General features: G+C 32.3%; 1 protein-coding gene across 1 annotated transcript in view; it reads left to right on the forward strand.

Annotated features, from left to right (window-relative positions):
* The first annotated feature begins 431 nt into the window (after nucleotides 1-431).
* The window catches only part of LOC114336545 (pseudouridine-5'-phosphate glycosidase-like), a 261,275-nt gene continuing 246,707 nt past the window's right edge, over nucleotides 432-14,999 (forward strand). The window contains exon 1 of the mRNA XM_028286916.2: nucleotides 432-825. Within this exon, the coding sequence (XP_028142717.1) occupies nucleotides 598-825 (228 nt within the window). The 5' untranslated portion in view covers nucleotides 432-597. The remainder of the gene's footprint in view (nucleotides 826-14,999) is intronic.

Raw genomic sequence — 14,999 nt, forward strand, 5'->3', positions numbered from 1 at the left:
GGATTATACGACATACGACAGAAGCTCGAAACAAATGACTGTGAATGAAAAGCCCTAATACACCGATATTTTTAAATGATAAGGCTATACCATATTAAAAAAATGACTTACATCGGACAAGTGGTTTAGGAAATCCGAGACATCAAACATGTCCCATTTTTAAGGTGTTCCGCTATTTCGTTGAAATCATATATAATAGAAGTAGAAGTTCTTACGTGCGTACAAAGTAACTACACACACTCTTTTTTATATTATTAAAAACAATATTTAAATATTATTCATATCATTTCATCAAGATAATAATATTTTATTGTGGATATTAAAAATGAACAAGGTTGATTCCGTCCCTGTAAAAACAGATGAATATCATATAATTTTAAGTATTGCCGGAACGTTTAGACTTAGACATCTGTCAATTCAATGGTTTCTTGCTTCCCTTAGAAAAGTTTCTAAGCACGCCGCTTTGAATTAATTTTTATTCCCTTATCAATAATTCAAACAAGATTTCATCACTCTCATATTTGATAAATAATTATTGTCAAAATTATAGAACATCTTTTTCGCCGAGTGTGTTTAATTGATTTATCAACATCCAAAATGTTTTTACTTCAATCAAGTTTTTTCGTTAACCGGTCTTGCGGGGTTTTCGCGAAACGGACAGTTTCACACAGCTGTTGCTGTATTCAGTTAAGTGAAGAATTGAAAAATGCTTTTGTTAATAGGCTTCCTGTGGTAGCTCTAGAATCGACGATTATAACACATGGAATGCCGTATCCTCAAAATGTTGAGTGCGCGCTGCAAGTGGAGGACGTTGTCCGCAAACAGGTAAAATTTTAACATTTTAAATTTGTACGAGGTTCGGTCAATATTTTATACTGTACCGGGGCGTTTCTAAAATTACAGATACATTATTTTTTTTTGTTTTAATTTTTTATGTTTATTTACTATTATAATAGGGAACTTGCACATTTTTTTTATTACATAATAATGTTCAGTTTTGTTTAAAAATGAGATTTCCAAAATTTCACGCTTCAAAAACTCATAATAACTTAGAAATACAAATTTAAAGTCTTCTGCGGTATAAAATAGTTAAAACGACCCGTGACGTCACATAGTTTTATTATAATAGGTCATAGATATATAATACTCTAGATTGCGCCCTGCCATCTTAAAATGGGTGACGGTTGCGACAGAGAAAAATGAGCCTATTAGGTCGGTAGTCTCTTTCTAATTCAAGGGGAGTATCGACGACGTCACTATCATACTCTATCGAGTATTATTTAAATGCCTTGACAGTTCGAGCGGGTGGCGACGGGAACTGGTCTTTGGTCTTTGGACGCGTATAATCGGGGTTCGAATCCCGTACCAATCTTTACATTTTTATTTTTAATTTAATCAATATTGCGTTTATTAGATATTATTACATCTCTAAAGTAAATCTATGCAAAAAATATATAACAAATAAGAAAAACTGTGTAGGTACCTATACATTTTTAAAAATATAAAAGCCAATGTTATTTTTTTTAATAAGTTAATGGTAGAATAGTATAATATATATATATATATATATATATATATATATATATATATATATATATATATATATATATATATATATATATATAACTGAAGGATGATCACAGCTGTCTAATTAATATCAAAGTCAAAGGTAAAATTCATTGGGTGTGCAGCTGGAAATGAAAGCCAAAGTGTACTCTTTTCAACGAGCTAGCAATATTTCGTTTAATTTCTTAAACATCATCAGGCCAGTTGCTACAAAGTTATTACAAACTGGTGAAATTGTGCAATTTACATAATAAGTTAAAACACTTACTTGGATGAGCTTGTTAAGCCTCGATAGAAAAAAAGTTCCATGAAGAACGCCAAAGTGAAAAAAACCAACATTGGATTTAGTGTACAGTGAAAGGCATAATAACTCACACAACCAAGTGTATTAATTTCCGTGTGTGCCGGAGTAGTCAAAATTACTTAAATTAACATGTAGGACAAACAATTTTAATGTTTCGGCTTTAGTCCTAGTCTACGGCAATTTAGCAGGAACTGTTTTCTGTTAATCTCCTTTGCTAAGTTTTTCCTGGTTTTGGTCCAATTCTTCAAACATGAAACTGCAAATTCACCATATTGTTCTCGAATGGTGTCATAGAAACCCATATCTGTCAAATGACTGAAGGATGATCACAGCTGTCTAAGCACACATTTCCAGCTGCACACCCAATGAATTTTACCTTTGACTTTGATATTAATTAGACAGCTGTGATCATCCTTCAGTCATTTGACAGATATGGGTTTCTATGACACCATTCGAGAACAATATGGTGAATTTGCAGTTTCATGTTTCAAGAATTGGACCAAAACCAGGAAAAACTTAGCAAAGGAGATTAACAGAAAACAGTTCCTGCTAAATTGCCGTAGACTAGGACTAAAGCCGAAACATTAAAATTGTTTGTCCTAAATGTTAATTTAAGTAATTTTGACTACTCCGGGACACACGGAAATTAATACACTTGGTTGTGTGAGTTATTATGCCTTTCACTGTACACTAAATCCAATGTTGGTTTTTTTCACTTTGGCGTTCTTCATGGAACTTTTTTTCTATCGAGGCTTAATAAGCTCATCCAAGTAAGTGTTTTAACTTATTATGTAAATTGCACAATTTCACCAGTTTGTAATAACTTTGTAGCAACTGGCCTGATGATGTTTAAGAAATTAAACGAAATATTGCTAGCTCGTTGAAAAGAGTACACTTTGGCTTTCATTTCCAGCTGCACACCCTATATATATATATATATATATATATATATATATATATATACATATATATATGAGTTAGTTAGAAGCAACCTACCTATATATATATATATATATATTTATGCACAGATATCAAAGTGAGGTCCTGACATTACGCGCACTTAGTGAGGACCGGTAGAAAACGTAGACATAATCGTTTCAACTCTTCATAGTGACCTTGACAAGTAAATAGCAATTAAAAAATGACGAGTATACACAAAAAAAATTACGTATATGTGCCCCGTATTGTTCAAGTATATTGCCACCCAAGTGAGGCCATTATACGCAGCTATTAAAGTGAGACTGTATATACTTTTTCGTTATGCGCACAAAGTGAGGACAACTTTACGTGTATATTTCCTTACAGCTCATCAAGTGAGGACCATACAGTGTTGTCGATAAATATGAGATTAATCGTTTCTACTGCCTTTTTCTGTATAACACAGTAAGAATTATTATTGTTTCGATGTTTCAGTCACTTGTAGTTATAAGAAGGATGTGGACTCTTTGTTCTTGCTCGTACTGTTTGTTAATTTTATAACATTTTAGTACCTCAGCATTAAATCACGGTAGCCTTATCGGAGACTAGCGTTAATAAAGAAATAGTTTTATATTTTTTAATAATTTACGTTAAAGATGGATAGGAAAGCAAGAATTTTGAAAATAGCGTTAGTTGAGAACAATAATAATCAAAATGGAGGATACAGTGATAGTTCAGTTATGTGAAATTTATATTGAACTTAACATATAAATATAAAAGCCCGACTTTTGATCTAAGGGGAACACAGTTTTTACGGTACATACATATCTGTCATTTGTCAACCCCCTCCCTTCCATTTCCCCCACCCCTTATTTTTAAATAGGGAAGAGGGGCGTGTGCTAGCTCATTTGAAAGGATATTCAATTCTCTATCCAGTATTATTAACATTGACATAATTATCTATACAGAGTGTATTTTAGTATAGGTACTGTTGCCCCTGTCGATTTTCATTTTGAAACGACAATTTTCCAACCTTAATTTTAGTATACAAGATGATTTACTTAATTGAATTAAACTTAATGTACCTTTTTTACTGACTTAATTTTACAGTTATTCCACTAGATGGCAAATACAGTGAATATGTGCATATGTTTTATTTCGAATAATCATTTTAAAATAGTTTTAGTTTTCTATTTTCTCTGAAAATTGTTGCAAGCTTCTTGTTCTTATACTTAAAATCATGTCACTACAAATTTATACGAGACTACATATTAAGAGTATAGAAAGTATTATAATATATGACATACATGCTTTTTTCCATTTATTGAAGATATTTCACCTTATCCTGAAACAATGCAATGTGACCAAGTGTCCTCAACTAAAAAAATATATCCCACTATTTTGATATTAAATGTATAGTTTGTACTATAAACCGTATTGAAATAGATTGCAACATGTGTGTGTGGTTGGGATATTGACTGCGAAACCTAAGGCTTCATTCGCCTAATCATATTTACCTTTGATTCTTATAACAATAAATAAAATTGATTAACATTTTATATCAATATTATTAGTGTTTTTAAACAATATCAGTATGATATATCAGTATGATAAAGTCAAGATAAACAATACTATAACAGAAAGCTTTGAGGTCAAACCAGGACTGCGACAGGGTGATCCATTATCGTCTATAATGTTTAGCATATTACTAGAAAAGGTTATACAGGAAGCAAACATTAATAGAACAGGTCTGATCTACCACAAAAAACATCAGTGCTTGGCATTCGCAGACGATTTGGTAATCTTGGCTAGGAGCAAAATAGAACTTATAGAAACACTCATGAAACTCGAGGAGAGGGCAGCAACCAAAGGATTGTATATAAATGAAGCAAAAACAAAGTATATGGAATGGACAAATAAGCAATTCGTTCGGGGGCAATACATAACAATGACAACAGCGAAAGGAAACACAGTATAAATTCGAAGAAGTTGGGAGATTTGTGTACTTAGGAACTGTCTTCACAAGAGATCCTAACTGTGAAGAAAAAATACAAAAGAGAATTATGTCGGGCAACCGCGCTATATTTGCTTTTAATGGGTTGTTAAAAAGTAAACATATATCACGAAGAGCAAAACTAAGAACTTACAAGACCGTAATAAGGCCGATAGTAACGTATGCTTCTGAAACATGGGTCACAACAAAAAAAACATCAAGAGTTGTTATTAGTTTGGGAGAGGAAAATACTGCGCAAAATCTTCGGTGGGAAAAACTTAAATGGACAATGGGTAAGAAGAACAAATAACTAACTGAGCTCTATCAGGATCCTAACATACTAGCAGTAATTAAGGCGCAAAGACTTAGATGGTTGGGCCATGTGCAGAGGATGATTCCATCTAGAATTCCCAGAATGGTACTATCTAGTGCATTGGCAGGGAAAAGACGAAGAGGAAGACCGAGGTCACGATGGAGTAATGGAGTTAGAGAAGATATGAGAAGAATTAACTTAAGGAATTGGGAAACAAAAGCGACTGACAAAAGGGAGTGGAAAAGAATAGTACATCAAGCTATGGGCCTACTAGGCTCGTAGTGCTTACATATTATAATATCAGTTTTCTAATATTATCCAGTTCCATATCCAGTTCCGAATCCAGTGGTTATATTTCTTCCGTATTGTTTAGTTTCGCTTCCAGTGATTGTATTTTTTTTCTTGTTTTTTTTTGAAATATTTATTTATTATTTTATTACTATATTTTTTTATTGTGCTCATAATAGATTGCAACATTGTCTACAGACATGAATGCAGTAACAATAAATAAAAAAATCGGAGATCCACACCCCGGATTTGAAATCGAAACCTCTGCTTTACGAATCCGAGATCCGAGGTCTACCCACTAGGTCACTAGGCTATCGCTCTTAGACAATATTTTTTCCTGAAACGGGGAACTTTTAAAGCCGGGTCTAGACTATGTAACAAAACATGATAATAACAAAGTTGTACAACAAATTTGTTGTACAACTTTGTTATGTAACTTGTTATAATATAGCATGAGTATCCAGACTATATAACAAAAAACAAAACAACAACATGCGCATAAATTTTGCAGCATTTTAGATGGATAGCTGGTAGGTTAGGTAGTATATAAAATTGCGTCATATAAGTATGGAGGATCTCTTCATAGCACAGCAGCTTGTGTAATATTGTGGAGGCCACACCGGCGTGTTAAATTAATATTTTGGATGTGTCCTTCATTAGCAGCTCGAGCAAAATATAGGTAGTGGTACAGCTCTTTTAGCTGATCTGGAAAGAGATAACATAGACCCATCGACAGGAGACATTAAATGTGATGGCAGTTTTAAAAACTTCTTAAGAATAGAAAGTTCTGATTTTGAATTTCTTATAAATGAAATCGGCTATAAAATAGGCAGGAAAGACATTTCGAGATGCAATTCCAGTAAGAGAAAGATTAACAGTTATATTATTAGCAAAGTATATTTTTTAAACTTTTTACTCATTGTTTCAGAGAGGAAGTATAACATTTCTGTAAAATTTAATTCCTCAGTATTATCGTCTTCACCTGTTCATGATTGAGTGTCACTGTCTGTTTGAATTGGTGTAGCTGGAGAAGTAGCGGATGTAGGTGTAGTGGACGGAATAGAAAGGCTCAGATATATTGTATGATTGAGTGTTTGTTTGAGTAGCTGATGAAGCAGTCTGCATCTGTGTAGCCAGTGTAGCGAATGAAGTGAATGTTACAGGTTTTATGTCAATTTAGAGTTGATTTGCACCGATTTGCTGTTAAGGTTCCGCGTACTGCTTTTCTTTTGTTGGCTTGAGTTATAGGCGTACGTGCATTAGTTTTAACTACAGTTTCTGTATCTATTTTCACTTGTATTTCGGTCTATTCATCGTGTTTTTTATTTGTTTTTTAAATCAATAAATGTAGCTCATCCCATAGCAATCCCATAATACTCGTTACGTACGAAATAGCTCAATTAAATGAGTAGTCAGTTCTTTCGACAATTTCATCGCGTAAATAACCCTACGTGAACAGAGCAAAGAAAAATCTAGCACAATCACTCCAGAATGAACAAGGCGATATGACTCCAACGGTTGCTGCTCGCGTAGGTACTATGCCAGAGAAATGTTTCAATAACATGTTTTTAGGTGTAGATCAGTCGCGGTGCGGTTTTATAACTTTCTTTGATGTTTACCGACATCTGTTGGATAACATAAAACATGCTATATAACCAGAAAAATGTTATACAACACTGTGTTTTAAAACTTTGTAACTAAAATTTTGTAACAAGTTACAAAACTTTGTTATTTAACATGTTTTGTTACATAGTCTGGACCCGGCTTAACGGTAACTTCTTATAGGTAATACACTACAATTTCTGAATATTTTTTCTGAAATCTATCGAATGGTACCAAACACGACCCCCACGGAGGTGGGGGGGGGGTTACTTTAAAATCTTAAATAGGAACTCCTTTTTTTTATTTCAGATTTGGATTCTTTGCGTAAAAATAAGCAACTTTTATTCGAAACGTTTTTTCTAATTACGGATAGGTGGCGCTATAATCGGAGAAAACGGGTGTTGGAAATGGGAAATTAAATTAAAATATGGAAAGTCCCCACTAAAATGGAAAATTTTACTTAACTTTTTTGGTTTTAGAACCTAATAATCACAACCCAATAGGTCCCCAAAGCGCTCGAGTGACTGTACATTTAGCATACTTTGCTCCCCTACTATATGTATTATAAATAATATGCGAAGTAATTATTAACCCAAACAACCATAATTCAACTTTTATTTACTAATAAAGAACTGGACGAAAGTGTCACATCAGTTTTTATGAAACACATGAATATTTACATAAAAAGGTAAGTGATCTGCTTGAAATCGATATTCCCAAAATCATCTAAAAATTGTTTATACTTGAGTACTTTGAGACTCTTGTATGAAATGTGAATACCGAAATACGATTAGGAATCTCCATTATGTAATTTTTAAATAATACATAATTCTTAGGAAATGAAAGGTATTATACAAACGCAACGTGTTAAAAAATACTACCTACTGAAATTTTTTGATGGCAATAAATGATGAATTGGTTTATCGAATTTATTTTTAAGGTGATACAGTAGCGATCAACAGGTAGCCAAAACGCGTTCCAAGATTGAGGCTGTAATTTTGAATATTTCTTCGAGATATTTGGCATACGTATTTGTAATATAATAAAGAATGGCGGTACAGAGCCCAATTTGAAAAATATATTAATATGTGGAAATTACTCTGTAAATAAATACAATATTAAACAAACGAGTCTGTACCGCCATTAAGAAGAACAAAAAAATACACTTTCTTCAAATAAACTTTTTTATCAGATGCCTAGATTTTGACCCGTGTTGAGCTGCCCCCCCCCCCCACTTGCAAAAATTAAAAAACAAATAGCCCTGATTTATGAGCTATTTATGAGCTCTCATATTCCGCAAACTAAAAATTTTGAGCTCGTTCCACTGAGCAGGAATTTAATACCCTAGTGAATTTAATACCCTTTACCCACTACTTAAAAATAAGAATATTGAATCGGTTTTTGAGGCAGAATTACGAGCTATTTATGAGCTCTTGAAATTATATAGTTTCGATTTTTGAGCTCATCCCCTTCACCCCCAAACAACCCTTTAATTGATTTAACTTAAGAGAAAGATGCTGAGAAAACTTAAAATATATCGTATTGCTGATAAAATTCTTATAGCTTATATACTCTAAGAATAAACTATTAAATCAAGAGCATTTCGATTATTGAGCTACAACCCCTTCGCAAGAAAACCACCCTATCTTCCCGGCTTAAGAGAAAGTTGTACTTAAAATGCATTAAACTAATTATTTGGCGACTACATATCATTTAATAATTTATAAGCTTTCAAATTACGCGCATTTAGATCAGTAAATTGCAATTTATTTTGTATAGTGCAGTCACTGAAGATAAAAATCAACGATTACCTTCAATTTCGGTAAACCTTCATAGATTTTCACGAAAATTGGTCAGTGGTTAGAGGATACGTCAAGAAACAAAGGTGACATGGTACCACCTTGCGCCTTTACCCTGAGGGTGGATACCGCCGCTTCTCGGGGGTGAAAATTATTTTATAAAAAATGACTGCACAAATCAATAAAAGAACAAATTAAAAGCAAAATTTATTATATAAAGTTAATAAAATAAGTCAATACTTTTAAGTTATTAAAGATCAAAGATTTTAATTCTTTGTGAAAAAATGCATGTTTTGAAGAGGTTTTTTGTAAATCACTGAAAAACTGTAAGTTTTTACAAAAAAGTTAATAGTAGTTTAATTCGTATAGCTTATATTCTAAGAATAAACTCTTAAATCACGCGCCTTTCGATTATAGAGCTACAACCCCTTCGCAAGAAACCCATCCAATATTCCCGGCTTAAGAGAGAGTTGTTCTTAAAATAATTTAAATTAATTATTTGGCGACTAAATAATTTATGAGCTTGCAAAATATACGCATCTCAATTATTGAATTTCCATTTTCTTTCTATAGTGCAGTCACTGAAGGTAAAAATCAACTATTACCTTCGATTTCGATAAATCTCCATTTATTTTCACGAATTGACAATAACAACTTGGGGTTTTAGCCTGGGGTATATGTCACCCCTTCTCGGTAGTGAAAATTACTTTATTAAAAATAACCCCTTAAATCGAGAGAGGGACAAATTGTAAGCAAAATTTGTTATATAATGTGATTAAAATAAATCAATACTTTTTGATTTATTAAAGATCAAATATTTTAATTTTTGGAAAGAAATAGCATGCTTTAGAGCGATTTTTCATAAATGACTCAAGAACTGTAAGTTTTTACAAAAAAGTTTTCATCACAAAAATTGAAGCTAATAAAAAATATAATAAGTTGCTTACTTGAAAAACCCTTTAATGTTAATTTAAAGTAAGTTATTTTTTTAATTAAATGTATATTTTTTTCCGCGACTGTTCAAATCTAAGGGTTCAAGCTTAAATAACGGGAAAGAGATGCATTTTATAACACTTAGGTACTAAATACTTGTCAAAGTACTTAGAAATACCTATCAAACATAAGCTCCAGAAAAAGTTTATAGTATCAAAATCCGCTCACCAATTTTCGTGAAAATGAATGGAGATTTACCGAAATCGAAGGTCATAGTTGATTTTTACCTTCAGTGACTGCACTATAGAAAGAAAATGGCGATTCAATAATTGAGATGCGTATATTTTGCGAGCTCATAAATTATTAAACAATATATAGTCGACAGATAATTAATTTAAATTATTTTAAGTACAACCCTCTCTTAAGCCGGGAATATGGGATGGTTTTCTTGCGAAGGGGTTGTAGTTCAATAATCGAAAGGCGTGTGATTTAAGAGTTTATTCTTAGAATATAAGCTATACGAATTAACTACTATTAAATTTTTTTGTAAAAACTTACAGTTTTTCAGTGATTTACAAAAAACCTCTTCAAAACATGCATTTTTTTGACAAATAATTAAAATCTTTGATCTTTAATAACTTAAAAAGTATTGACTTATTTTATTAACTTTATATAATAAATTTTGCCTTTAATTTGTTCTTTTATTGATTTGTGCAGTTATTTTTTATAAAATAATTTTCACCCCCGAGAAGGGACGGTATCCACCCTCAGGGTACAGGCGCAAGGCGGTACCATGTCACCTTTGTTTCTTGACGTATCCTCTAACCAGTGACCAATTTTCGTAAATATCGATGAAGGTTCACCGAAATTGAAGGTAATCGTTGATTTTTACCTTCAGTGACTGCACTATACAAAATAAATTGCAATTTACTGATCTAAGTGCGCGTAATTTGGAAGCTTATAAATTATTAAATGATATGTAGTCGCCAAATAATTAGTTTAACGCATTTTAAGTACAACTTTCTCCTAAGCCGGGAGGATAGGGTGGTTTTCTTGCGAAGAGGTTGTAGCTCAATAATCGAAATGCTCTTGATTTAATAGTTTATTCTTAGAGTATATAAGCTATAGGAATTATATCCGCAATACGATATATTTTAAGTTTTCCCAGCATCTTTCTCTTAAATTAAATCAATTAAAGGGTTGTTTGGGGGTGAAGGGGATGAGCTCAAAAATCGAAACTATATAATTTCAAGAGCTCATAAATAGCTCGTAATTCTGCCGCAAAAACCGATTCAATATTCCTATTTTTAAGTAGTGGGGGGGGACTCAGCCCCCCCACTAGGGTATTAAATTCCTGCTCAGTGGAACGAGCTCAAAATTTTTAGTTTGCGGAATATGAGAGCTCATAAATAGCTCATAAATCAGGGCTATTTGTTTTTTAATTTTTGAAAGTGGGGGGCCCAGCTCAACACGGGTTAGATTTTGTGTCATTTTGGAACTACTAATGAAATAAAAAATTTTAGTAGTTCCAAAATGACATAAAATCTAGGCATCGGATAAAAAAGTTTATTTGAAGAAAGTGTATTTTTTTGTTCTTCTTAGTGGCGGTACAGGCTCGTTTTTTTAATATTGTATTTAATTACAGAGTAATTTCCACATATTAATATATTTTTTAAATTGGGCTCTGTACCGCCATTCTTTATTATATTACGAATACGTGTGCCACATATCTCGAAAAAATATTCAAAATTACAGCCGCAATCTTGGAACGCGTTTTCGCTACCTGTTGATCGCTACTGTTTCCTCTTAAGTAAAATATGTCATTTGGATATTTTTTAAACTCGATAGATCCTAGGGACATGTCGGTAGATCGGTAGGATCATCACTTTTGGGAGTTTTGGGAATATCCCAATTGACAACGCAATATACACCGACGCCGTCTACAACAAGCGACGAATCAGAGATGCCAGATTGGAGTACTTTCGCCCATTTTTAGGGTAATTTGAAATCACATGGGAAAATTTTTATAGGTTGAATTGGTTGGGGAATTTTTCGGGAGGAAAATTGAGCAAACTGAATTGCAATATAAATGTATGTAACATATAACATTATATTAACATTATAACCTATCGAGTATTTGCTTCTGATTAAAAAACCGAAAAATGGTTTTTGGAACAACCGCTTTTTTTGACCAGTTATAACCGCCAGGTTAAACCGTAAGTAAAAAAACGGTATAACCGAAAACCGGTTTTTTGTTCAACAACCGCCATCCCTACCTTGGTTGTTACAAATACAGTTCGCTGGAATAAGTTTTACCCCCCTTATTAACTTATTTATTTTTAGCACATAAGAAAAACGCTCGGATAGGTCGATTTTTAAAATAATCATAGTATATTATAGCGTCAATGTTTCGAACTTTACGCGATCCCTCTTCTTTAGGTGACAGGCACAACTTTGATTTTTTTAAATAGGAAAGTAAGTACATCATGTGACACCTCATTTAAAGGCTTTTTTCTACAACCGTGTTAAAAATGCAATTTTTAGAACTCCATACGTGCGTTAAAAATGCTACTTTAAGGCAGGGCCGGTTTTAGGGTTCTGAGCGCCCCTGGAAAAATAAAATTTGGCGCCCCTTCATATAAGAATATACAAATTTACTGCAAATATAAAAAAATAGGAAAAAATCAAAATTTTACCATAAAGAACTATGTAAAAATATATTTATTTAAAAAATAGTAGGATAGTTATTACTTATAACTTATCCAACATAGGGCATAGCATAGCGAGCACATTTTAAGTTCAAGCGACGAAGAAGCGAGGTAAAAGATAAATGCACATTATCAACAACCAGTAAAAAATATGTATAAATAACTATTTAGATGGAAAATAAGCCACAATTAAATTGAAAAAAATAATTTTATTATCGTTTCGACGCCCAAATCGGGTGTCGTTGTCAAAATACAAAATACTACTAAATTAAACAAAAATGTTGTTTCTTAGTAAAAAATTCGTCTAATAATTTATTTAATCTGACTCATTTATATCATTTAATGTGTATAAATCTTCTACAAGACCAAAAAACATGTTGATTGTGCGCAAGATATAGCTGCATCCCCAATAACTAAATTGAGGGAGTGGCATCCACTTAGCATAAAATAGCATGCGGATATTCTTTGCAAACGCGAGCTTGTACATCTTTATTTTTTCTCTTCCTATTAGAGCCGTTGTGATATCCTTGGCCTTACAATCATCTATGCAAATTCAAATAAAATCATTCATTATTTTTTTTTTATTATCTCATGAGCTTTTTATTATCTCTATGACTCGATACCTATAGAACCAAGCTATGGTTTTAGGTATCGAGTTACTAGGACAAACAATATGCTGCATACTAAAATTAAACCCGGTACTGTGGGATAAGAACATCAGTATAAAAACAAAAAGAAGAATATAATATAACACCATGACAAAAAGTATTCTGAATAATGGGTGTTAAAATTGAATAAAAATACGAAAACCAAATGCAAAATAAGAGCAACAGAGATCGAATACCTAAGTAGAAGCTGTAGAAGGGATAGAATAAATAACATAGAGATTAAGAAAATAATGGTAATGAATTCAAGGGATGATGATGATGATGATGATGGTGATGTTTGGCATGGAAACTAGTCCATTTGCCACAGATTTTTGCATATTAATATAATCTTATTATAAGTTATTAATTATGGTATATTACGAACTGAAACTTGACTGTTACAAATCTAAATTATATATCCGGAAGCGTATAAATGATTGCATACGAGTTCAAATATTGATTTCTGATTGAAATTCAAGGGATAATAGACAACATAGAACAAAAGAGATTAACCTGGTATGGACATGGCAGAAGAGCAGACCAAAATCGTTGATAAACAGAATAACAGATTGGAGCCCGATAGGAAGAAGGAAGAGAGACAGACCCCGAAAATCTTTTAGAGATAAAATGGACGAAGCAATATTAGAAAAGAAACCTGCAGGACTGGAAAAACAGAAAGAACTGAAAATAACGGTCAAGTGAAATAATACAGGAAAAACTATGGAAATCCAGGGTGGTCAAGAAAAAACAGGATGTTTCTAAATAAATGCGACAAACTTTAAAGGGTAATTCTATATGAAAAAATAATGACAGTTTGCTCTATAAGCGTATGTCAGCAAATACTTCGTTTCCGAGATATGGGGTGTTGACATTTTTTTACAAACTGGCGATTTCTTTATTGTTCTAAAACCGGTTCAGATATGCAAATGAAATTTGATGTGTTTTAAGAGGTAATTATTGCGCATTTTTTGACATAAAATTAATAATTTTATATCTACTGTTGAAATGGTGTGAATTTTTTAAAGAAAAACATAGTACGCCACTGAGATATTTCAAATAACAAATCATTTTGGAATTACTCGTTCAATTTATGATATATACAAAAATCTATTATTCCTTTTTTTCATACGTCGTTCGTGCCGTTTTTATGCAAAAAGTGAAACATCTTAACGCGTACAAAGTATTCGAAATAAATTTCTATATATTCATATTATGAAAAAGAACTTGTCAATTCTAATTCATATAGATATACCTGGTTTGTTTTTTTTTATTTCAAATTACACACCCACGGACACACGACAATGTTGATAAAGCAAAGTTTACAGAACAGGAAGACAAAACTATTTAACCATTGAGGCTATAATGACAAGCAGCAGTATAATAATATCACTGACTATTCATAAATTTGTTGATACTTCGTAAATCTGATCTTCGTGTATTTTAAGTATGTATGTATAACATTGTAATACCATAAAAGTGATAGGTATTACCTGACAAATGACCTTTAAAAGCCATAACAATTTTTAGGTTGCATTATTTTTATTAGAGAATTTTTGTGAGCTAGAAATAGTTTTCTTATTGTTAAAATTATTTAACATTAATAATTGTCTTAGGAGTAATCTTAGCCCAAAGATAATCTATAAAGTCCAAAAAAATAGTGAATGTAAAAAATATTATATATTTTTTTGTTTAGCTAATGCCTCGACAACTAATGGCCATTGACATGGTAGGTACGGTAATTTTGAACAGTTAGTGTCATGTGTAAGTAGTGTGTGTGTTGAGTAAGTGGCTTAATACTTTGCAATGTCGACGTCATTGTCTTTGCAAAGAGACGCTAATTGTATCCGAACGTCTGCGGTCCCTCCGGTGAGAACCGATCCCACGAGGACAGAATATATTCATTTATTAATTTATAATAAATGAAAAAT

This window comes from Diabrotica virgifera, chromosome 8, assembly GCF_917563875.1.
Source record: "Diabrotica virgifera virgifera chromosome 8, PGI_DIABVI_V3a".
In the NCBI taxonomy this organism is placed as follows: Eukaryota; Metazoa; Arthropoda; class Insecta; order Coleoptera; family Chrysomelidae; genus Diabrotica; species Diabrotica virgifera.